Source organism: Platichthys flesus, chromosome 1, assembly GCF_949316205.1.
Source record: "Platichthys flesus chromosome 1, fPlaFle2.1, whole genome shotgun sequence".
Classification (NCBI taxonomy): Eukaryota; Metazoa; Chordata; class Actinopteri; order Pleuronectiformes; family Pleuronectidae; genus Platichthys; species Platichthys flesus.
Genome location: NC_084945.1, coordinates 318628 through 344796, shown reverse-complemented (window position 1 = coordinate 344796; position 26169 = coordinate 318628). Strand labels below are relative to the sequence as shown.

General features: G+C 48.2%; 1 protein-coding gene across 1 annotated transcript; it reads right to left on the bottom strand.

Annotated features, from left to right (window-relative positions):
* Positions 1-2: 2 nt before the first annotated feature.
* On the bottom strand, positions 3-23101 carry map1aa (microtubule-associated protein 1Aa). The gene is made up of 7 exons (XM_062412942.1): positions 22810-23101; positions 21746-21847; positions 7900-7982; positions 7355-7495; positions 575-7262; positions 252-478; positions 3-160 (listed from the first exon to the last, which is right to left on the bottom strand). Exons 1-7 carry the CDS (start codon positions 23099-23101, stop codon positions 5-7), a joined length of 7689 nt encoding a protein of 2562 aa, XP_062268926.1. The 3' UTR covers positions 3-4.
* Positions 23102-26169: the final 3068 nt, after the last annotated feature.

Here is a 26169-nt window from a genome sequence, read left to right as displayed (position 1 = left end):
GATCTTAAAACTCAATCTTGCAGGCAGGGAAGGATTCGTCCTGCATGACCACGGTGCTGCTGGAGGCCAGGACCATGACGTTGAGCTCCTGCTGCCTCTCGTGCGTCTGCTGGTACCAGTCCCGGGTCACCTCCGTGTCGTGGGTCGGGATCAGCGTCACCTGAAGAGAGGATCAGGAAATGAGCCAAACCTTGAAAGAGGCTCTCGACGTAGACGTGAGGGATGAATTTTGATCAAGATGAACTACTGACCTGTAGGTTCGATCCCCACTGAGCTTTTCCTTCCAGCAGTGCGTCCAGAACCCCTCGGCCCGGTTCCCCGCTGGCCGGGTCGTTCCCGCTCACCACGTAGTACGCAGAGCGAACCCGTTTGAAAAACTCTTGGTCCACGTTCTTGGCGCTGCAGTGATTGGGAATGTAGGCCAAGTCCACGTAAATGGGAAGTCCGGCAGCGGCCGTGGAGCTGGACTTCTGAGAACCTAATGGGACAAAGAGAAACCAGCAAGACTTTGTATCAATACATTCATCTTAGGAAATCGGTTTGGTTTCATGAAGAGTCACCGACGTCCACTCACCGGAGCTGGTCTTGACACCGTTACTTTGCCCTTTGCCAGGGTTGAAGCTGGACCGAGAAAGGTCCTCGTCTTTGGAGCCTTGTCCATCGGACAGACGAGACATGTGTGAGCTCTTGTCCGCCTCCTTCTTCTTCAGCGACGCCCTGCGAGGAGACGCCGGCTGCTTCCCCGGCAGCGGGGACCTCTTGCGCTGAGCTGGTGAAGCTGATTTGGTTTTCGGGGGGGATTTTTTCAATCCCTTTGCTTTTGGCTCTTTCTTGACTGAGCCATTATCCAAAGAGTCAGGATCCACCATGCAGACGTCTGGGTGTGGGGGGTGGGGGTAAGGGTCCATGATGGGTGCAGGAGGAGGGTCGTGGCTCCTCCTGGTGGACTGATGGCTGCCTCCTTCGGGGGCAGATAGTTTATCGATGGGCATGTAGTCTGCGTCCTCGTCTGAGTCCATGTTGCCCTCCCCCGGGGCGGAGGGGTGTTCCCCGGTGCCTTGAGGCCCTTCAGAGTCGGACTGAGAACCCAGAGACTCGCTGACGGAGGTGGGCGGTGTGTCCTCTGTGGCCAGACCCAGTCCTGAGGACAGGCCACCGGCCTGGTGATGATGGGGCTGTTTGTGAGCCCGTCTCTTGACTGACAGGTCATGGTCATTGCCCTCCTGGGATTGGTCGCTTTTACCTTCTTCCTCCTCATCGCCCTGATTGCTTGGTAGCCGTCTCATACCGGGGTTGATGAAGGAAGGGGAGAGGTCCTCTTTGCGCTGCTTGTACTCAGAGGAGGAATACCCCGGAGAGGTACGGCTGGTGTAAGAGGAGGTGGCTCCCATCGGGGCCTCAGCTGCAGAGTCCTGATCGCTGTCGTCGTCCTGGCCTCCTCGGCTGCACTCCTCGGAGTAGAAAGGTGAGTGGAAGGGCTTGGCGGTTGATTCGAGGGAGAGTGGGCGGGCAGGGTGCTCCGGCTCCATCTCACACTCCTCTTCAAACTCTTCATCATGACGATGATGGGGAGGAGAGTCTCCAGGAACCATCCCCATCTGGGGCTTAGGCAGCTCCCACTCATAGGAGCTCCTGTAACCGGCCTCCCTGGACTCCACCCTGACCGCGCCTGGAGCTGCACCGCTGGCTGCTGCTCCAGCCGGGAGGGTGGAGCCTGTGGTGACCTCGGGGGGGCTGTTGGCTGTGTCTGGTCTGCTGGCCTGGAGAGGTGAAGCCATGTAGGAGCCAAGAACATCAGGGAGTTCACCAACTGTCTTATTAGCAGCAGCTGGAGCAACAGACTTGTCAGGAAATGAGAGACTACCGGTCAGGCCACTAGAGGGCGACCTCAAAGTCATCTCACGGATGTAAGCCTCCTCATCCTCTTCTTCACTGCTGTCCGACTCCTCAAAGTAATGTTTGCCTTCCTTGTCTGGGCGTGGAGAGGAAGTGACACCGAACAGAGCAGCACTCGCTGCCTCTTTGTTCTTGGAGAGCTCCTGTTGAGAGAACGGCGCCGCTGAGGCCCCGAACCCACCAGCTGTTTGCAGCTTGGACCCAACAGACCATTCAGGTTTATAGAAACAGTCCGATTGAGGAGCTTTGTCCATACTCTCACCCAATGGGGTCGTGTGCTCCTTCTTTTCCTCACCAAAGCCAGTGGACGAGGGTGTGTGGAAAGGTTTGATGTCCTCGAACGGGCTGAGGGGGGGGAACCGAGCTGAACTGGAGGTGAACTCAGCCGTGGTTTGTTTCTCAGACACTTCCAGGTAGTCGTCTTTGGCCCCAGCAGAGACCGGCGAGTGGTCCTCTTTAAAGGACGAGTACTCGAACAGCGGCTCTGCAGAAGCAGGCGTCTCCAGCTCCTCCCCGAACTGACGGCTGGTGGAGAGTGAGCCGGAGGTGGAGGAGGAGTAGCTGTAGGCTGAAGAGGAGGAGTACCCAGGGGCAGCTGTCGTTGTGTATTGAAAGCTTGTGTCCAGTGACCTCTTGCTCAGAAGGTCTGGAGTCTTCTGTTTCTCAAAATCCAGATCAGTGGTGTCCCTCTGGTAATAATGTTCCTCTGTTGATTTCAGAATGAAATCCTCTTTATCTCTGTCTGTCACCTGACCTGATAACAAGGAGTCTTTCTCACCACCTCCATATTCAAACCCTGAGGAGTAGAAACCTGCAGAGCCTCGATCCGATGGTTCCTCACTGAAGGACTCAGCTTTGTCTCCATCCTTCGAGCTGGAGCTGCTTCCTGTGGCACTCGGCTTCCCCTGACTGTTGTAACCGTATCCAGCCATAGAAACCATGAATTCAGGCCGATTGCAGCCAAACATTTCACTGATGGGACTTTTCGCTTCCTTCTCAGATTTCTCTTTGGCGCCTTTCTCCACATCAGAATCAATAGCATCTTCATCCTCCTCGTCTTCTTCGTCTTCCGTCTCCTCATCATCTTCATCCACTACATCATCATCATAGTCCTCCTCATCCCTTGCTGTTAGTTTTCGCATATCAACCTCCAAACACGCTCCTTTCTCCCCGAAGCTTGTGGAACCAGGTCTGCCAACGTTAAAGTCCTGCAGTGAGGAGGGGGTCTGGGGCTTCGTGGTCTCAGCCGGGCTTTTAAAAGAATCTTTTTCTGACGATGAAGAAGAGGAGACGGCTTCAGATCTATCTGCCACTGAAGGAAACCTGGCGCCTGTGTTGTATTCCACCGTCTGCTTTTCTTTTTCAGAAGAGGGAAGAGCAGAAGTGCTTGTGCAGTCGAGCCACGATGGAACGGACGACTCTTTTCCATAAGAGGCCGTCGATTCTTTCTCGACCATGTTTACTGTGGACGTCAGGGGGGAGGGGGGGGCTGCTCCTCCCCTGGCAGCGTCCTTCTCCATCTTGTCTAACGACTCCTGACGATATGAATCCGAGTCCACAGAGCTGGTTTTGCTGTCATAAAAGTCACTGTAAGAGAATGTCTTCCCATGGACATAGGGTGTGTCCTGTCTAATGTACAAGGCCTTCTCTTTGCTCTCCTTCTCTGGGAAATCAGAAAGACTGAAATGAACGTTTTTCTCAGGCTCTGAAGAAATATCGGTGTCAGAGTCTCCTTCACTTTGATCTGGTGATAAGGGCTTTGATCCTGGCCCACTTACCAAATCATCCTCTTTCTCATCCTGATCTTCTTCTTTTGAGTAGACCACGCGAGGGCTCGGCTTCACCTCTGAGCTGAGGGAAACCTCCGTCTTCACCGAGGTCTGGACTTCTGCTTCTGTCCCTGCAGACTTTGCCTCTAGGGAGAAGTCGTCGTCCAGAAAGCGTCCTTCTTTTGCTTCCATAAGTTTTGCCTTAACAGCGGGCTGTAGATCCTTTTTGGCATAATAGTCTTCTTCATCATCATTGTCTTCATCAGATTCTTCAGATGCTTCAAATCCTGTCTTGTCACCGGTTACACCGATAAAGGAGGTGTTGTCTGAAATGCAGACGGATTTATCTGTTTTAACATTGGTCACGTCCTCCTCCTTGTCTTCTGTCCTGAAGGGTTTGTCCTCTGTTGGAGAGTAGCCGCTGCTTGTGGGCACAGACTGAGTGGGTGAGGCCAGTCTCATGGTGCTGTCGTCTGGACTTAGACATCTCTCCTCACTCTCCTGCCTGGAGTGGGACTCGAGCCCAGGGGAGAAAGAGGAAGGAGGTGAAATAGGCTTAACATCAGCCTTGACTCCCTCTGTGCTGTGGAGAGCCTGGTGATCTTTGACAGCCTGTGTGGGGGGGTACTGCGTAGTAGTGAAGGGAGGAGGAGAGAAAATGGCAGAGGGAGACTTCTCCCTCTCCTGGAGCATCTTGGAGGCTGCATGTTCGTAGCCCTCATGGAGTTTACCGAGAGGGATGTCAACATTCGGGGTCTGGTCCTCGTCCTCGTCCTCCTCATCATCCTCTTCCTCGTGGACTGATTTGATCTTTGCATCCCCCTCCAGCTCAGCGATGTTGGGCTGGTACTCATCAGAGGAAGGAGACTTAAAGAACTTGTCGTCCTCCAGCGAAGAGGTGGGGGAGATGGTTCCTGCTGAATGGAGATAGTCTTTCCCCTGGGCGGCCTCTGCACGTGAGGGCATGCTGTTGATGGTGTCGAGCAGGAGGGAGGTCCTCCCAGCGTCCTCCGTCTGAGGAGCTGTGACAGAAGCTATTGACTGGTCCTCAGCCACAGATGTGGCGAAAGATGATAGTTTGTCATATTCTGTGATGGATGTTGCTGAGGAGATGTGTTCTTCCTCTGCCAGAGGAGCAGCAATGAATGCTGGGTAAGGTGCAAGCTCGGGCACTTGACCGCCCATGAACGCTCTGGGTTTGACATCAGACACACTGGAGCTCTTCATCTCTTTGATTCCGTGCATGGAGTCGAAGCTGCCGGGGACATCAGGGACGGAGATGTCATAGGAGCCCACGTCATAGCGCAGCTGAGGGATCCTGTCCTCCGGTTCCTCGTGGATCTCCTCGTCAGAGATGGTCTGCTCAGTCTCGGAGCAACCGGGAATCGTCTCGTCATGAATGAAGGAGAACAGCTCGGAGGCAGAGGCTGCTGCAGTTTGCCCGATTTGTTCAGCTGCTGTCGTCTCCCACTCCTTTCCGGGTTTTTCATTCTTCGCCTTCTCAGTTTTATATTTAAGGACCTCATCATCTTCTGTTCCTTCATGTTCTGCTTTTTCTATCACATCGTCCTCCTCCTCTGAGCTGTCACTCTTCTTTGATCTGTCCTTCATGTCGTCCTTCATAGGATATTGGTCATATTTCTCCATCTTCTCCTCTTCATACTTCTTCACCTCCTCTGAAGGGCCTTTGTTTCTGTCTTCTCCCGGACTCACTGGGGATTTGGGTGAGAACGATTTGATCCCAGGAGCTGGTGACTTGACCTTCTCATCCACTTTAGTATCTGTGAATAGAGGATGCTCAGACATCACATCGTTCTGGATGGGCTCGCTCTTGGACTGCTCCTGTTGTTTGAGAGCTTCAAAGTCCTCAGTCAGGTCCTCAGGGGAGGAGACGATGGACCTGTCGGCCAGAGCAGCTGCTGCCACCTCTTCAGGGACGTTCTTTGGAACCGGTCTTCTCTCATTGGCTGCGTCCTTCACCGCTTTGTTCTTGTCTGTCTTCGGTTTGACCTGAGTCTTGGCTTTGTGCAGAGTTTTTCTCACTTCTGGGGTGAACGGCTTCAGGTCTGGTTTGGTGATTTTTCTCAGCTCTGGTTTACTCGGGTCTTTCTTTTTCTCTTCTTTGACTTTACTTTCTTTTTTCTCTTCTTTTCTTATATTTTCATCCTTCTTTATCTCCCGCTTCTCTTTTTTAATCTCTTTCTTCTCTTTGTCTTTCTTTTCATCCATCTTGGACACCTTCTCATTCTTGGTGGTTTTGTCCTTGGATATCTTCTTCTTCTCTTTCTTGTCGGCTGCCGGAGCCACTTCAATGTTTTTCTGTTGTTTGGTGGCTTTGAGACTTTTGAGTTTTTTCTCTTCTTTCTTTTCCACCTTGTTTTCTTTGGTGATGTCACTTTTGGACTCTTCCTCCTGCCCGCTGGCCTCTTTCTTCGCAGCCTTAGAATGTGGTTTGGGTGAAGACTTGAGACTCTCTTTGCTGTCCGCTCTGGACCGGATCTTCGTCTGTTTGATGACGGGAGGGGCTGCACCTGATGAAATGTCTTTCTGAGTCGCCACTGGGTATCGCAGGTAGTCCAGGTGTTTCAGTTTCTCAAGGCCCTCGAAGATTTTGTTCTGGGGTGCATTTCCTGGGAACAGCACCCTGACTATCTTTTCTGATGGATGGTGAGGGATCCAAACAATGAGGGCGGTCACTGACGTCAAATAGGGAACAGATATCTCCCCTTCTTTCCCATTGGGCATCGTGATCCCCGTCTTGGCTTTGCTGTTTCCAGCCCACTTCTGCATCAGAAACTGCATCTCTTTGCTTTCTTTGACCGGGTTCAAGACGTACATGTCTAACTTCCCCACACCGAGTTTGTGGAACAGTGTGATGGGTTCAATGGTGTTGCTCACCACCCTGTGCAGAGGCTCTGGTGTGATGCCGAGCTTGTTGAGGTACTGCAGTGTAAGCGAGGCTTCTTCAATGCTTCGCTTCACCTTCAGCGTGGACTCCGGCATCCGCAGCTTCTCTGGGACGTTGAAAAACACGATTCCGAGCTCTGGAGAGATCAGGTTCTTCATCCAGTCTCCGTTGCTGCTGGAGCCGGATCCTTGGTTCCGCTCCTCCTCCTGCTCAGCGATCTTTCTCTGGAACAAACCGTTAACACCAGCGAGGTTGTCTGCACCTATGTGGGTGAGCAGCACAGAGTCGATCCTGTCAAGGTGGCGAACCAACTTCCAAAAGCAGGACTTCCGCTCAGACCCTCCATCCACCAGGACATTGAATCCATTGACGGCAAACAGAGCCGAGTCTCCTCTGCCTCCGGGGAAGATGTAGCAGCAGGGTTTGGACAGCTTTAAAAACCCACCAGAGGTCGGGGGCTCCAGAAGGTCGAAGGGTGAGGGGACGTCCACCGTCTCTGAGACATACTCGGTGAACTCTGTGACTCCGTCCATGTCGGGGAGGTGGGGTTCGGGGTTCAGTCGGTATTCCAGAAGGTTTTGGATCGGCTGCTGCTCCTGGCTTTGGCCCAGGGAGCTCCAGCCCCCGTCTCCCTGACAGGAAACAGTTAGCCTGGCCGGCTGCTGGGACGCCGACAGGACCTCGATCACCTGGGAACAGGAACAGGGGGAAAGGAAGCGTCAGGTCAAACCACTGTGCGTTGGTCTCAAGTGAATCCAAGCACACGGATGGTTGAGCTCACTTCAGGGTTGGAGATGATGTCGGAGAAGTGTTTCCAGGTGAAGGCTCCACTTTGCAGGAGGAGGTCACCTCCCTGCTCTGAGCTCTGCCCACTGAGGACCAACAACTTACTCCCGGCAGGGTCCGTGATCAGAGAGCGGATCTGTGGAGGAGTAACAAACAGACTCATTAGCATTAATGCTTTAAATGAAAAATCTTCCAAAGCCATCGACTCAAATCCAGAATAAAATAAAATATACAGATGAAACAAAACTTGACAAAAGTTTGGTACATTTAGTTTGGAAAGATGTTTCATGGGGCAGAGAGAGTTCTGGTACAGATCTGGATCCAGGACTCGTTTCACTTTCTTTAACGCTGTCAGATTTGTTTCTCAGAATAGTTCATGGATCTTGAGGAAAAAAATATGTTTAGATATTCATGAGTGTTTAAATATACTATATAAAGTATCAATGTATTTATACGAGGTTTCCTAAGGAGACTGTTGGTTTGAGCTGTGTCTGATGTTTGTGTGGATTGAAGTGTCCTGCAGGTGGACGTGTCCTTCACCTCTGAAACAGCAGCGTCTTCAGACGGATTGACCAACACCAGGGTCTGCAGGACGTCACTGTGATACTGGAGCAGCCGCTGGCCTGCAGGAGACACACAACACAAACACACTAACTGAACCACATCCACAGCATCTCACTGAAAACACAACAACAACAACTCTGTTCAACGTGTGAACAATGCTAACTGTTAGCATGCTAACACTGTTATTTCCACAGGTGTCAACAGCTGATGCTAAGATAGACTGCTAAGTAAACTGCTAATGCTAATGTTCAGGAGAGTCGAGAGCCCTGGGAGATGAAATATGTCTTTAGATAAAGTGAAGCCTAATCCTCTTTATTAAAGTCACTTGAGTTATTAATCTACGGTGACTCATCAGAAACTCATCACGTGTTCCTGATGATTCAGGATCAGTGTTTCCCAGTTTCATCATGACCACAGTCACAGGACGGCACATCGACCACGAGCAGCCACACCCGCCTGCTCCTGAATGTCTCTGCTGCAGATCTCAGATCAGACCTCAGATCAGATTCATCCACAGGATTCTGTTCATCTACATCACAACAGCATCCGTCAGCCTCACCGGCTGTTGCCATGGGGACGGTCCTCTGGCTGAGGAGACGCATTGCAGCATTTCAGAGGAGGAGACGCTGCTGCTGCTGCAGGAGGAGGACACAGCGTCACATAGAGGAGGCTGAGGACACTCCATCACATAGAGGAGGCTGAGGACACAGCATCACATAGAGGAGGAGAGGACACAGCGTCACATAGAGGAGGAGAGGACACTCCATCACATAGAGGAGGCTGAGGACACAGCATCACATAGAGGAGGCTGAGGACACAGCATCACATAGAGGAGGCTGAGGACACAGCGTCACATAGAGGAGGAGAGGACACTCCATCACATAGAGGAGGCTGAGGACACTCCATCACATAGAGGAGGAGAGGACACAGCATCACATAGAGGAGGCTGAGGACACAGCGTCACATAGAGGAGGAGAGGACACAGCATCACATAGAGGAGGAGAGGACACAGCATCACATAGAGGAGGAGAGGACACAGCATCACATAGAGGAGGCTGAGGACACAGCATCACATAGAGGAGGCTGAGGACACAGCATCACATAGAGGAGGCTGAGGACACTCCATCACATAGAGGAGGCTGAGGACACAGCATCACATAGAGGAGGCTGAGGACACTCCATTACATAGAGGAGGCTGAGGACACTCCATTACATAGAGGAGGAGAGGACACAGCATCACATAGAGGAGGAGAGGACACAGCATCACATAGAGGAGGCTGAGGACACAGCATCACATAGAGGAGGAGAGGACACTCCATCACATAGAGGAGGCTGAGGACACTCCATTACATAGAGGAGGAGAGGACACAGCGTCACATAGAGGAGGCTGAGGACACTCCATCACATAGAGGAAGCTGAGGACACAGCATCACATAGAGGAGGAGAGGACACTCCATCACATAGAGGAGGAGAGGACACAGCGTCACATAGAGGAGGCTGAGGACACTCCATCACATAGAGGAAGCTGAGGACACAGCATCACATAGAGGAGGCTGAGGACACAGCATCACATAGAGGAGGCTGAGGACACTCCATCACATAGAGGAGGCTGAGGACACAGCATCACATAGAGGAGGAGAGGACACTCCATCACATAGAGGAGGCTGAGGACACAGCGTCACATAGAGGAGGAGAGGACACAGCATCACATAGAGGAGGCTGAGGACACTCCATCACATAGAGGAGGCTGAGGACACAGCATCACATAGAGGAGGAGAGGACACAGCGTCACATAGAGGAGGAGAGGACACTCCATCACATAGAGGAGGCTGAGGACACAGCATCACATAGAGGAGGCTGAGGACACAGCATCACATAGAGGAGGCTGAGGACACAGCGTCACATAGAGGAGGAGAGGACACTCCATCACATAGAGGAGGCTGAGGACACTCCATCACATAGAGGAGGAGAGGACACAGCATCACATAGAGGAGGCTGAGGACACAGCGTCACATAGAGGAGGAGAGGACACAGCATCACATAGAGGAGGAGAGGACACAGCATCACATAGAGGAGGAGAGGACACAGCATCACATAGAGGAGGCTGAGGACACAGCATCACATAGAGGAGGCTGAGGACACAGCATCACATAGAGGAGGCTGAGGACACTCCATCACATAGAGGAGGCTGAGGACACAGCATCACATAGAGGAGGCTGAGGACACTCCATTACATAGAGGAGGCTGAGGACACTCCATTACATAGAGGAGGAGAGGACACAGCATCACATAGAGGAGGAGAGGACACAGCATCACATAGAGGAGGCTGAGGACACAGCATCACATAGAGGAGGAGAGGACACTCCATCACATAGAGGAGGCTGAGGACACTCCATTACATAGAGGAGGAGAGGACACAGCGTCACATAGAGGAGGCTGAGGACACTCCATCACATAGAGGAAGCTGAGGACACAGCATCACATAGAGGAGGAGAGGACACTCCATCACATAGAGGAGGAGAGGACACAGCGTCACATAGAGGAGGCTGAGGACACTCCATCACATAGAGGAAGCTGAGGACACAGCATCACATAGAGGAGGCTGAGGACACAGCATCACATAGAGGAGGCTGAGGACACTCCATCACATAGAGGAGGCTGAGGACACAGCATCACATACATGAAGCTGAGGACACAGCATCACATAGAGGAGGCTGAGGACACTCCATCACATAGAGGAGGAGAGGACACTCCATCACATAGAGGAGGAGAGGACACAGCGTCACATAGAGGAGGCTGAGGACACTCCATCACATAGAGGAAGCTGAGGACACAGCATCACATAGAGGAGGAGAGGACACAGCATCACATAGAGGAGGCTGAGGACACAGCGTCACATAGAGGAGGAGAGGACACAGCATCACATAGAGGAGGCTGAGGACACAGCATCACATAGAGGAGGAGAGGACACAGCATCACATAGAGGAGGCTGAGGACACAGCATCACATAGAGGAGGAGAGGACACAGCATCACATAGAGGAGGAGAGGACACAGCATCACATAGAGGAGGCTGAGGACACAGCATCACATAGAGGAGGAGAGGACACAGCATCACATAGAGGAGGCTGAGGACACAGCGTCACATAGAGGAGGCTGAGGACACTCCATCACATAGAGGAGGCTGAGGACACAGCATCACATAGAGGAGGAGAGGACACAGCATCACATAGAGGAGGCTGAGGACACTCCATCACATAGAGGAGGCTGAGGACACAGCATCACATAGAGGAGGCTGAGGACACAGCATCACATAGAGGAGGCTGAGGACACAGCATCACATAGAGGAGGCTGAGGACACTCCATCACATAGAGGAGGCTGAGGACACAGCATCACATAGAGGAGGCTGAGGACACAGCATCACATAGAGGAGGCTGAGGACACTCCATCACATAGAGGAGGCTGAGGACACAGCATCACATAGAGGAGGCTGAGGACACAGCATCACATAGAGGAGGCTGAGGACACAGCATCACATAGAGGAGGCTGAGGACACTCCATCACATAGAGGAGGCTGAGGACACAGCATCACATAGAGGAGGCTGAGGACACAGCATCACATAGAGGAGGAGAGGACACAGCATCACATAGAGGAGGCTGAGGACACAGCATCACATAGAGGAGGAGAGGACACTCCATCACATAGAGGAGGCTGAGGACACTCCATTACATAGAGGAGGAGAGGACACAGCATCACATAGAGGAGGAGAGGACACAGCATCACATAGAGGAGGCTGAGGACACTCCATCACATAGAGGAGGAGAGGACACAGCATCACATAGAGGAGGAGAGGACACTCCATCACATAGAGGAGGAGAGGACACAGCATCACATAGAGGAGGCTGAGGACACTCCATCACATAGAGGAGGAGAGGACACTCCATCACATAGAGGAGGAGAGGACACAGCATCACATACATGAAGCTGAGGACACAGCATCACATAGAGGAGGCTGAGGACACTCCATTACATAGAGGAGGCTGAGGACACAGCGTCACATAGAGGAGGCTGAGGACACAGCATCACATAGAGGAGGAGAGGACACTCCATCACATAGAGGAGGCTGAGGACACAGCGTCACATAGAGGAGGCTGAGGACACAGCATCACATAGAGGAGGAGAGGACACTCCATCACATAGAGGAGGCTGAGGACACTCCATCACATAGAGGAGGCTGAGGACACAGCGTCACATAGAGGAGGAGAGCTGCTGCATGTCACAGGTTTTAACTCTGATGTCTCAGCCAGGAGGGAGATAATCAGACTGAAGAGCAGCAGCATGTTAAACTGTGGCTGCAGGATCCCAGGAGGATGTCACACTGATCCAGCTCCCTGAGGCTGAACCTCTTGTGATCATCCTCATCTTAGAAACATAAAGGTCCTGGATCCACATCTTAGAAACTGCACTTATTGTGAGAGAAATCAGTTCAGTAATTTTCATTTAATCTTAATAACAAATAAAGAAAACCTGATCACCGCCTCACGTCGTACACCTCCGCCAACCAGAAGCTAGTTCCTGTGTGAACATCGTGATGTCACAATGACCTTTGACCTTTAACCAAAATCCTTGAAACACTAGATGCTCCAGTGTGAACAGACATGTCAGTTATTAGACTACGAGGAAACTATGTTCACTCCACATCAGAAAACAGCAAATAAATAAATGTCATTAAAACCTCTCATTAGTATTAATGACATTTCACTGATTCTACTTCTTATGAGCTGAAAATAAAAGAATTCCCCGGAAACAAAGAACAAAGCAGCAACGAGATCCAGTGTCCTGCAGCACTGACTCCTCGTCTGTGTTCCTGTGATGTCAGTGAACAAGTGTTTCACTCATCGAGACACACAACAGAAGCTTCTTCCTCATGGACACACAACCCTTCACAAACAGATGTGCTGTGTTGAGGACTACTTGCTGCAGCGGATGAATCCACAGTCGCTGCTCCCTGGTCAGTCGCAGCAGGTACCAGCACTCAGTTCCACTTCAGGTCACATGATCGACATGTGTTACCCGGGATGTGACCACACGTGTTTGTGTGTTTGTGTCGTCACCAGCGGTCACGTGAGCATGAAGTAGTTATTCAACATGTATGAGGGGCCATTCAGGGTTCAGCATCTTGCCCAAGGACACTGCGGGGGGGATTCGGGCTGCCAGTCTTCTGGTTACAGGACACCCGCTCTGCCCCTCAGCCACAGCCACCCCCCCATCAACCGCTTCATTCAAATCCAAATCAATTTAACAAACTGCTCAACAGGCCTCAGGTCAGAAGTTTGTTCTTCTCACTGAGGAACATTCACTGAAACGCAGCTGAGCTGGGACGCGTTCCAACACTTTGTGTGAGCACTTACAGAACGTGCACATTATAGAACGTGCACGTTTCTCCTGCAGAATCCCATCTGAGCTCTAACATCTGATTTTATCACTGAGGCCACACCTCCATCCACTGCTATGCCCCCCCAACCCGCTGAGCTCAGCACTCTGCCTCCCCGCCCTGAGGCATCATGGGAGCTCACTACAAGCTGCAGTGTGAATAGGATCTGGATGTTTTTACCGTCCCAGTGATCCAAGGAGCTCGAGGTTGAAACGACAGATTCGACTCCTCCATCGGTTCAATGACATGAAATCAAGTTTCTGTTTCGATTGTTGAGGTAAAAATATGAAACGTTTTCTGTCTTCAGCTCCTCACGTGTGAGGATCTGTTTTCAGTTTGTCTGACTGACAGTAAATCAAAGATCTCCAGGCTGTCAGTCAAACAAATCAGCAACACATTTCATCACAGAGGTTTCACCTTCTTTACATTCACAATTCACAGAATCATCAGTGATAGAAATAAAGAATAAATGAATGAGAACATTTACGAGTATCTTCTGAGGAGTGGGTGGAGACCAAAGCAGAGGTTAAAGCCCCGTGGATCTTAAAGGGACAGTGTGTGTTAGAATGTTTTCAAACTTTAAGACTCACAAACTCTTTTTCTTTGCCTTTAAATGATGAACTAAATATTGTAATTTTATCCATTGACTAATTGTTATTATATATTATATATTTTTCACATCTCCTGAAGACATTTGTCACCATTTTATATTTAATCAACCAAATAAATGATAATTAATGAATCCATGAAATGAAAACAACTCTTACAAGCAGCTTTTACATTTCAAAAATATAAAACTTGTATAAAAGTATAATAGATACTGTATAATAGTTCATCAGTAGAAGTCTTCAGTTGCAGTGTCATTTTCTGTCAAACCTCATATCTCCAGATGTTATGTAAACAGAAACTCTGACTCACTGTGTGAGTGTGGGGATTTAAATCTCTGTCAGTTTGTGTGTCTGTGTCTATGTTTAGACATTTTGTCTGGACAGATGCATAAAGTGATGTTATTCTGAGGCTGAGGTCGAATCCCCGTCTGAACTGATGCATGACCAGCTGATTCCTCAGGTCAGTAAAAACAACAGGTCTGTGTATACTGAGTATATATACAGAGTTATAAACTGAGTATATATACTGCGATATATACTGAGATCTATACAGAGATATATACTGAGTATATATACTGAGTATATTTACAGAGATCGAGTTCCCAGTGAGCGAGGCGGAGGCCCACATCAACACACACAGAGAAGTGGGATCACAGACACCTGAGACGACCTGAGGAGCTTCTATCTTCTCCTGATGTTGAACCTCAGTCTGGTGCTTTCATTCCGAGGTCAAATGAACGCGTGTGCACGTGATGCAGAACACGGAGCCACGCGCTGCTTCCAGCCGCTGCAGCTGCACGAGCCACAGAATGACCAGAAACACGGATCAGTCCGCTACTCACGTTAGATCCACGGGTCGGAACACGGAGCCTCGACGAGGAGATTCGTGCGCGGACTGACGCGGACCGTCGGTTCTGAAGCAGCAGCGGAGCTCCTCACCTTCTCTAAACCAACCTGCGCCTGATGGAGGGGGGGGGGGGGAGCTCCGTTCAGAGAGATGAGCAGAGGGAGGAGATCAGCTGGTCCTGATGCTGCGAGGCGGAGGAGGAGGAGGAGGAAGAGGAGGAAGAGGAGGAAGAGGAGGATCAGCCTCGTTCTCACTTCTTCACTGAGCTGATGCGTTCAGGAACCCGTCGTACATCACAGGCTGCACAGTGACCAGGATGTGTTCAAGTTAATCGGGAAAAAAGCCACTCTACTTCAGTCCAGGATTTTATAAACGTATCTTGTGTAATTAACGAGTGAGAACCGTAGGTGTGTATGTTTTGTACAGTATGACACAGTTCATCCTTCCTCATTTATCATTTATGGTCCCGATCACATGATCATCTCCGGTGCTGTCTGCGTTTCCATGATACCAAAGAAATGACCTCATCACAAAGGGGATGTGTTTAGAGATCTGATATTATCGTTTTATAAAATATCAAGTTTGTTGAACCATCACCTATATCAATATCTATAACCTGATTTATGATCAACCACAGGTTTTATGTTATTTAGCTGTGAAATTACATTATTTAAATGCAGAAATCTGTATCTTCCTCTGGTCGCCTGTTGGTGGCGTCACATTCATAACATGGTTCTGACCCACATGCAACATGCTTAGAATCTATTGGGATCTGCACCGTGTTGATCTTTCTATAATCTCTTGATCCCAGGTGTTTAGTGTGGAGGTGATGATGATGATGATGATGAACAGATTTTACATAAATAAAGTTAGATAATATTCTCAGAGGGAAACAAGTGGATTATGATTTCTGAGAAAGAGTTGTTTCACACAGCAGCTGCAGGGAGGGACTCAAACTGAAATAGACTCTAAGCTTCTTTAGTGTGACCCACTGTCCACTGTCCCAACATCAGACACACAGACACACAAAGAGACACTTCAGACGTCTCACATCTGTCCCTGAAATAACATCGGGACTTCTGAGCATCTGAGAGAAAACATGTTTCTTTGGTACAGAAATAACAACGTGGATCAAATCTGCATAAAGAAACAAAAATGATGAGACTGTTACTCAACATGTTTTATCTTCAACCTCCAGGTCACATATCAAAATCAAAGTATTAGTAAAACTTATTTTTGAATTTTATTAATGTCAGCTGAGACTGACTTGTCATATATTTATATATATGACAAGTCAGTCTATATATAAATATATGTAGCAACAGTTTGCCAATGTTTTATTTATCATCCAGCTCTAGTTGTTGTGAGAGTGAATATAACTCCTTTGATTACAGCTTGATATTTGAAGGAGGGTGAATGTAAAGTGCAGCTCATCATCGGTTCATGTCCACTCATCAACCGTCTTCAGTCAATGTCTCAGTGTCTCAGTGTCTCAGTGTCTCAGTGTCTCAGTGTCTCAATGTCTCAGTGTCTCAGTGTCTCAGTGTCTCAAGTGTCTCAGTCTCTCAGTGTCTCAGTGTCTCAGTGTCTCAGTCTCTCAGTGTCTCAGTCTCTCAGTGTCTCAGTCTCTCAGTGTCTCAGTGTCTCAGTCTCTCAGTGTCTCAGTGTCTCAGTGTCTCAGTGTCTCAGTGTCTCAGTCTCTCAGTCTCTCAGTGTCTCAGTCTCTCAGTGTCTCAGTGTCTCAGTGTCTCAGTCTCTCAATGTCTCAGTGTCTCAGTGTCTCAGTCTCTCAGTCTCTCAGTGTCTCAGTCTCTCAGTGTCTCAGTGTCTCAGTGTCTCAGTCTCTCAGTGTCTCAGTGTCTCAGTGTCTCAGTGTCTCAGTGTCTCAGTCTCTCAGTGTCTCAGTCTCTCAGTGTCTCAGTGTCTCAGTGTCTCAGTGTCTCAGTGTCTCAAGTGTCTCAGTCTCTCAGTGTCTCAGTGTCTCAGTGTCTCAGTGTCTCAGTGTCTCAGTCTCTCAGTCTCTCAGTGTCTCAGTCTCTCAGTGTCTCAGTGTCTCAGTCTCTCAGTGTCTCAGTCTCTCAGTGTCTCAGTGTCTCAGTGTCTCAGTGTCTCAGTGTCTCAGTGTCTCAGTCTCTCAGTCTCTCAGTGTCTCAGTCTCTCAGTGTCTCAGTGTCTCAGTCTCTCAGTCTCTCAGTCTCTCAGTGTCTCAGTGTCTCAGTGTCTCAGTGTCTCAGTCTCTCAGTGTCTCAGTCTCTCAGTGTCTCAGTGTCTCAGTGTCTCAGTGTCTCAGTCTCTCAGTGTCTCAGTGTCTCAGTCTCTCAGTGTCTCAGTGTCTCAGTGTCTCAGTCTCTCAGTGTCTCAGTCTCTCAGTGTCTCAGTCTCTCAGTGTCTCAGTGTCTCAGTCTCTCAGTGTCTCATGTCTCAGTCTCTCAGTGTCTCAGTCTCTCAGTGTCTCAGTGTCTCAGTGTCTCAGTGTCTCAGTGTCTCAGTCTCTCAGTGTCTCAGTGTCTCAGTGTCTCAGTGTCTCAGTGTCTCAGTGTCTCAGTGTCTCAGTCTCTCAATGTCTCAGTGTCTCAGTGTCTCAGTGTCTCAAGTGTCTCAGTCTCTCAGTGTCTCAGTCTCTCAGTGTCTCAGTGTCTCAGTGTCTCAGTGTCTCAGTGTCTCAGTGTCTCAGTGTCTCAGTGTCTCAGTGTCTCAGTGTCTCAGTGTCTCAGTCTCTCAGTCTCTCAGTGTCTCAGTGTCTCAGTGTCTCAAGTGTTTCAGTGTCTCAGTGTCTCAAGTGTTTCAGTGTCTCAGTGTCTCAAGTGTCTCAGTCTCTCAATGTCTCAGTGTCTCAGTGTCTCAGTGTCTCAGTCTCTCAGTGTCTCAGTCTCTCAGTGTCTCAGTGTCTCAGTGTCTCAGTGTCTCAGTCTCTCAGTGTCTCAGTGTCTCAGTCTCTCAGTGTCTCAGTGTCTCAGTGTCTCAGTCTCTCAGTGTCTCAGTGTCTCAGTCTCTCAGTGTCTCATGTCTCAGTCTCTCAGTGTCTCAGTCTCTCAGTGTCTCAGTGTCTCAGTGTCTCAGTGTCTCAGTGTCTCAGTCTCTCAGTGTCTCAGTGTCTCAGTGTCTCAGTGTCTCAGTCTCTCAGTCTCTCAGTGTCTCAGTGTCTCAGTCTCTCAGTGTCTCAGTCTCTCAGTGTCTCAGTGTCTCAGTGTCTCAGTCTCTCAGTGTCTCAGTGTCTCAGTGTCTCAGTGTCTCAGTGTCTCAGTCTCTCAGTGTCTCAGTGTCTCAGTGTCTCAGTCTCTCAGTGTCTCAGTCTCTCAGTGTCTCAGTGTCTCAGTGTCTCAGTGTCTCAGTGTCTCAGTCTCTCAGTCTCTCAGTGTCTCAGTGTCTCAGTGTCTCAGTGTCTCAGTGTCTCAGTGTCTCAGTCTCTCAGTGTCTCAGTCTCTCAGTGTCTCAGTGTCTCAGTGTCTCAGTGTCTCAGTGTCTCAGTCTCTCAGTCTCTCAGTCTCTCAGTGTCTCAGTGTCTCAGTGTCTCAGTGTCTCAGTCTCTCAGTCTCTCAGTGTCTCAGTCTCTCAGTGTCTCAGTGTCTCAGTGTCTCAGTCTCTCAATGTCTCAGTGTCTCAGTGTCTCAGTGTCTCAGTCTCTCAGTGTCTCAGTCTCTCAGTGTCTCAGTGTCTCAGTGTCTCAGTGTCTCAGTCTCTCAGTGTCTCAGTGTCTCAGTCTCTCAGTGTCTCAGTGTCTCAGTGTCTCAGTCTCTCAGTGTCTCAGTGTCTCAGTCTCTCAGTGTCTCATGTCTCAGTCTCTCAGTGTCTCAGTCTCTCAGTGTCTCAGTGTCTCAGTGTCTCAGTGTCTCAGTGTCTCAGTCTCTCAGTGTCTCAGTGTCTCAGTGTCTCAGTGTCTCAGTCTCTCAGTCTCTCAGTGTCTCAGTCTCTCAGTGTCTCAGTGTCTCAGTGTCTCAGTCTCTCAGTGTCTCAGTGTCTCAGTGTCTCAGTGTCTCAGTGTCTCAGTCTCTCAGTGTCTCAGTGTCTCAGTGTCTCAGTGTCTCAGTCTCTCAGTGTCTCAGTCTCTCAGTGTCTCAGTGTCTCAGTGTCTCAGTCTCTCAGTGTCTCAGTCTCTCAGTGTCTCAGTCTCTCAGTGTCTCAGTCTCTCAGTGTCTCAGTGTCTCAGTGTCTCAGTGTCTCAGTGTCTCAGTGTCTCAGTCTCTCAGTCTCTCAGTCTCTCAGTCTCTCAGTGTCTCAGTGTCTCAGTGTCTCAGTGTCTCAGTCTCTCAGTCTCTCAGTCTCTCAGTCTCTCAGTGTCTCAGTGTCTCAGTGTCTCAGTCTCTCAGTCTCTCAGTCTCTCAGTGTCTCAGTGTCTCAGTGTCTCAGTGTCTCAGTGTCTCAGTGTCTCAAGTGTCTCAGTCTCTCAGTGTCTCAGTGTCTCAGTGTCTCAGTGTCTCAGTCTCTCAGTGTCTAAGTCTCTCAGTCTCTCAGTCTCTCAGTGTCTCAGTGTCTCAGTGTCTCAGTCTCTCAGTGTCTCAGTGTCTCAGTGTCTCAGTGTCATATTGAGTGTGAGGACACAGCAGCGTCTTTTCTAAATGTCCCTGTAGGAACAGCTCAGCTGCTCGGACGCCCCGCCCTCCGTCCAGACACTGCCTCTCTCTCTCTCCTCATGTCTCAGCAGCTCCTCCACCTCCTTACGTCATCTTTAATTCTCTCTCTCTCTCTCTCTAACACACACACACACATGTATACACACATATACATATATATATATATATATTTATATATATACAGTATGTATGTGTGTTTCTGCAGCAACTCTGAGCCGAGTCTGGTCTAATAACTCGACCAGGGGGGGGAAGAGAGGATCCAGATGTTTCTGATGATTCAATGGGTTCTGTCTCCACCTCAATGACACTGAAGGACACACTGCAGCTCACATTACACACACGCACACACACACACACACACACACTCACACTCACACTGCAGAGAAACAGAAGAGCAGATCAATAAGGACTGAACACTGAATTATTAATGACCACACGTTCTGCTGAACCACACCCAGACCGGATCCAGAACCGATGCAGACCGGATCCAGAACCGATCCAGACCTGATCCAGAACCGATCCAGAACCAACCAGTCCTCACTGAATGAGTGATGTTGTGTTTCTCTGCAGCTCAGTTGCTGCTCGGACCTGTTTTGCTTTTCAAAGCACTTCTCTGTGATTAACTGTAAATTTGAGCTCAGGCAGAAATCGATAGAGAAACAAACAGAGACGAGAGACGAGTGAGACGAGCAGAGACAACCTGAGGACAGAGACAGGACAGGACAGCAGGACCACGCCTGAGGGCTCCTTTGATAACACACACATTACTTTTATTACTGCCATCAAAAATTGTTGGTTCAGCTCTTTGTATCAGTCAGTGTGTGTGTGTGTTTGTGTCAGTGTGTGTGTGTGTGTGTCAGTGTGTGTGTGTGTGTGTGGGTGTGTGTGTGCATCTGTTGAGATCAGTTTGTGTTTCTGAGCGGAGGAATCTTCAGATCATCAGTTGATAAATATGTGAAATTAGTCTTAATATAAGAAAATCATGAATCTTACGAACATTAATAAACCTTTCATGTGATGTCACAGGAAGTGGAGACATGTTGAAACCGGTCTTCTGGGATCTGAGCCGTCAGCCATGATGACTGTGCACTCCTGCTGCATGTTAGTATTCCAGGCACATGCTGGAGGAGGAGGAGGAGGTGGAGGAGGAGCTTCAGTGGGCACAGGAGCCAAACGAGAGTGAGAGCTGAAGAGTAAATATGAATCAGGACTCAGTTTGTAAACCTGAGCGTCACGAAAGGAGGTCAGAGGTTCTGACCTTCAGTTTCTGACCTTCAGCTTCTGACCTTCAGAACATCGTCTCATCCTCCTCCATCTCTCCTCTTCCTCTTCCTCTTCCTCTTCCTCTTCCTCTTCCTCTTCCTCTTCCTCTTCCTCCTCCTCCTCTTCCTCCTCCTCCATCTCCTCCTCCATCTCCTCTTCCTCTTCCTCTTCCTCTTGCTCTTCCTCTTCCTCTTCCTCTTCCTCTTCCTCTTCCTCCTCCTCTGGTTCCTCCTCCTCCGATCAGACTTGAACACACCATCTCCTGCCCTCGTTAGCACACCAGCTCACCAGGAGCAGAGATCTCAGAACCTGCTGAGAATCCTTCTGATCATTAATTCATCTTCTCTCTGTTCAGCCGTGATCAGCTGACCAGAACAATCTCAGGTTCTAAACCAACAACCTGTATGTTAGATCCCATTCCCACAGTTTGTTACTGAACACAGTCAATCTGTCATTATCACCAGGATGTGCCACCGTCCTGTAAACGAGCTGCGATCAAACCCCTTCTCAAACTTTCTGAATGCTGGACGGTATATGTTCAGTATTTTCACTATTTGAATTTGGTCTCTCAGCTTTATGGACGTTTAGAGTTTACCTTTGATCAAGATTTAGGTTTCAGCTGAGTGATGTAAAATGTTCAGAAACTGATATTTGTGGTTATTTCACTGATTCTTTTCAAAACAGCAGCAGCCAAAGAAATGTGTGTGTGTGTTTGTGTGGGGGGGGGAGATGTGCACGGAGATCCAACTGCTTTTCAAGAACCAGCTCGATTTGTTCAGCTCCCTCCATCTTCACTGAGTGAATGTGCTGCAGTGATTTATTTGTGAACATGAAGCAGAGACACACATCAGGCTTCACAAGCAGCACAGGCCTAATCCTACCCCCCCCCCCCCCCACACACACACACACACATTCAGCCGCTCGTCGATCTGCTTCAGAGCCGGATCAATACGAGTCACATGTGTGTGCACAGAGGATCATGTTGTGTTCAGACTGAATGCTCTGCAGTGTGCGTCTCTGATTCCATCACTTCCTCTTGTCTCCAGCAGAAGCAGGTGCTGCGTGTCATCACTGGATGAGGACTGAGTTAAGGACTGACCTTTGACCTGTGCTGAGAACTGAGCCGTGTGCCTGCTCTCAAACTCGTGCAGCTCTTTGTTCAGGTCACAGACGCTCACGTCCACGTTCCACGAGCGCAGACCTGTGAAGACACGAAGAGAGACAATCAGGTCGGAGGACGAGGAACAAACACAACAACACGTCATCCGACGCACACTACAACAAAACAACTGTCATTATATAGTTTTATACAGAACTAAAAACCCTTTGTATCTGATGTAGATTGTGTTTAAAGGGTTGATGTGAGTTTTGTTTTATCTCATTAAAAGAACTGCAGTGGAGTCGAAGCTGGAATTTGTTCCTCATTGATAAACTACATGATTTAAATTGAGTTTATGTATTAATCAGTAAAAACATATGATTTAATGTTTAATATCAAAGTATAAGAAGCTTCTCTGCATATTGAATATGTTTGCTATTATGTTTTACTTGTAATTAAGTTCTATTTTAAAACCAGTGTAGTTTTAATTCACAGCAGGATCTGTGCAGCAGTAAACATGAGAAGCTGAAACAGACTTCAAAACATTTAACAACCGATATAATAAACTGTTTCTGTAACTGTACACAAACAGTAAATACAGTCTGGATCACAACAGACACAATAATACACAGACTATGACTTACTGTTTTCTGATTGTTGAGTTGAACAGATGAGATCTGTCTCTCTCTCTCTCTCTCTCTCTGTCTCTCTCTCTTTCTCTCTCTCTCTCTCAGACCTGATGTCCCTTTGAGACCTGATGTCCCTCTCAGACCTGATGTCCCTCTCAGACCTGATGTCCCTCTCAGACCTGATGTCCCTCTCAGACCTGATGTTCCTTTGAGACCTGATGTCCCTCTCAGACCTGATGTCCCTCTCAGACCTGATGTCCCTCTCAGACCTGATGTCCCTCTCAGTCCTGATGTCCCTCTCAGTCCTGATGTCCCTTTGAGACCTGATGTCCCTTTTAGACCTGATGTCCCTTTGAGACCTGATGTCCCTTTTAGACCTGATGTCCCTCTCAGTCCTGATGTCCCTTGTCTCTGCAGCCTGTAGCCGTCTCTTACCTTGTGTGATCTGTCTCCTGGCCTCGTCGAGCTGGTCGCTGGTGGAAATGTCTCCGATCACGATCAACATGCGATAGTGTCCGTGGTGCTGTCCGTGGTGCTGTCCGTGGTGCTGTCCGTGGTGCTGTCCGTGGTGCTGTCCGTGGTGCTGTCTGTGGTGCTGTCTGTGGTGCTGAACACACTCCGCTCGCTCCGCTGAGGCAGCTGCTGCTGCGATGGGGATCTCCATGGTAACAGTGGACACTGAGCCCTCTTCCATTTCCATGACAACTGCATCCGGAGCAAGCACCATGACGATGCAGGAGGAGGTGGGAGGAGAAGTGGGCGTGACTCCGCAGATGCTAAACATTTGATTGGATCGCAGGTTATGTGGCTATTTGAGGTCTCAGCGTTTTATTGGACCAGAGAAAAAGAGGAATATGAGAATTGATTAGATCGTATTTCATGTATGACACTGCTGACTCATACTGATGAAGAAGAGGATGAAGCAAAGATGAAGATGTTATATGAAATATAAAACTGAGCACTTTGACAGTTTCTGAAAATCAAATGTGTGAAAACCTGCAGCGTCAGTGAGTCAGTGTCTGTAATGATCGCTACTAAGGACCCACGTTGTTCTGATATTCAGCCGTCAGACTACAAGGACTCAAAAAGACAAAGGCTCTATTTATATCAGTGTCCCAGTGAGGACCAGGTCCTGGTTCTAGATTCTACACAAACACCTCTTTGTTCCCATCATCAGCAACAACATGGTGACAGATTCTCAACAGCAGCTCACAAAACTCTGACTTCAGGCTTTAAAAGATATTTGAATATTCTGCAGCACATTTGGATTATATTTAATTATATCAGATTCACTATTACACCCAGTGCATACTGTACCTCATTACAACCAGTACATACAGTACCTTATTACACCCAGTACAGTATACTGAGACAAAAGACAGGACAGAGAATTGAGACGAACAAAGTGTTTGTCGTCTTTTCATGGGAGAAAATATCAAATAAAATAAATACATGACAAGAAAACTAGACACACAAAGACACAAGTGAAAGCATTTCTCACAAAAAGAGATTTTAATGTAATAGAAAAATCTTCATAAAACATCTTACAGCAGTAGGGATTTGAACCTCCTGGTGGAGGACTGTGCTGCAGATGTTACATGGAGTAAGATAAAGTAAGAACAGTAACATGTACCAACATGTAGTCATGGTGCAGTAACATGTAGTTAAATGGAGTCATGGTGCAGTAACATGTAGTTAAATGGAGTCATGGTGCAGTAACATTCAGTAACAAGTACAACATGGAGTCAAGGTGCAGTAACATGTAGTTAAATGGAGTCATGGTGCAGTAACATTCAGTAACAAGTACAACATGGAGTCAAGGTGCAGTAACATGTAGTTAAATGGAGTCATGGTGCAGTAACATTCAGTAACAAGTACAACATGGAGTCAAGGTGCAGTAACATGAAGTAACATACAGTAACAGGGAGTCATGGTGCATCTGAATGCATGTTACTGCATGTTACATTCGTCATGGTGCAGTCATGGTGCAGTAACATGTAGTAACATGTAGTAATATGGAGTCATGGTGCAGTAATATTCAGTAACATGTACCTACAGGGAGTCATGGTGCAGTAACATGTAGTAACATTCAGTAACATGCAGTAACATACAGTAACATACAGTAACAGGGAGTCATGGTGCATCTGAATGCATGTTACTGCATGTTACTGCATGTTACTGAATGTTACTACATGTTACTGCACCATGACTCCATGTTACTACATGTTGCTGCACCATGACTCCATGTTACTACATGTTGCTGCACCATGACTCCATGTTACTGCACCAAGACTCCATGTTACTGCATGTTACTGCACCATGACTCCATGTTACTGCATGTTACTGCATGTTACTGCACCATGACTCCATGTAACTGCATGTTACTGCACCATGACTCCATGTTACTGCATGTAACTGCATGTTACTGCACCATGACTCCATGTTACTACATGTTGCTGCACCATGACTCCATGTTACTGCATGTAACTGCATGTTACTGCATGTTACTGCATGTTACTGCACCATGACTCCATGTTACTGCATGTAACTGCATGTTACTGCATGTTACTGCATGTTACTGCACCATGACTCCATGTTACTGCATGTTACTGCATGTTACTGAAAATTACTGCACCATGACTCCATATTACTACATGTTACTACATTTTACTGCACCATGACTCCATATTACTACATGTTACTACATGTTACTGCACCATGACTCCATGTTACTACATGTTACTGCACCATGACTCCATGTAGGTACATGTTACTACATGTTACTGCACCATGACTCCATGTTACTACATGTAACTGCACCATGACTCCATATTACTACATGTTACTACATGTTACTGCACCATGACTCCATGTCACTACATGTTACTGCACCATGACTCTATGTAGGTACATGTTATTATATGTTACTGCACCATGACTCCATGTTACTGCATGTTACTGCATGTTACTGAAAATTACTGCACCATGACTCCATATTACTACATGTTACTACATTTTACTGCACCATGACTCCATATTACTACATGTTACTACATGTTACTGCACCATGACTCCATGTTACTACATGTTACTGCACCATGACTCCATGTAGGTACATGTTATTATATGTTACTGCACCATGACTCCATGTAACTACATGTTACTGCATGTTACTGCATGTTACTGAATATTACTGCACCATGACTCCATATTACTACATGTTACTACATGTTACTGCACCATGACTCCATGTTACTACATGTAACTGCACCATGACTCCATATTACTACATGTTACTACATGTTACTGCACCATGACTCCATGTTACTACATGTTACTGCACCATGACTCTATGTAGGTACATGTTATTACATGTTACTGCACCATGACTCTATGTAGGTACATGTTATTATATGTTACTGCACCATGACTCCATGTATCTACATGTTACTGCACCATGACTCCCGGTTACTGCATGTTACTGCATGTTACTGCATGTTACTGCATGTTACTGCACCATGACTCCATGTTACTGCATGTTACTACATGTTACTGCACCATGACTCCATGTTACTACATGTTACTGCACCATGACTCTATGTAGGTACATGTTATTATATGTTACTGCACCATGACTCCATGTTACTACATGTTACTGCACCATGACTCTATGTAGGTACATGTTATTATATGTTACTGCACCATGACTCCATGTATCTACATGTTACTGCACCATGACTCCCTGTTACTGCATGTTACTGCATGTTACTGCATGTTACTGCACCATGACTCCAT

What these genes read in the sequence shown, in the direction of transcription:
- map1aa (XM_062412942.1), bottom strand. Translation starts at nt 23,101, where the DNA reads ATGGTGCTTGCTCCGGATGCAGTTGTCATGGAAATGGAAGAGGGCTCA. An exon ending in AAGACGCTGCTGTTTCAGAG is followed by an intron (nt 7,496 to 7,899) that starts GTGAAGGACACG and finishes ACTCCTCCACAG; the next exon opens with ATCCGCTCTCTGATCACGGA. An exon ending in AGTGGGGATCGAACCTACAG is followed by an intron (nt 161 to 251) that starts GTCAGTAGTTCA and finishes TCCTCTCTTCAG; the next exon opens with GTGACGCTGATCCCGACCCA.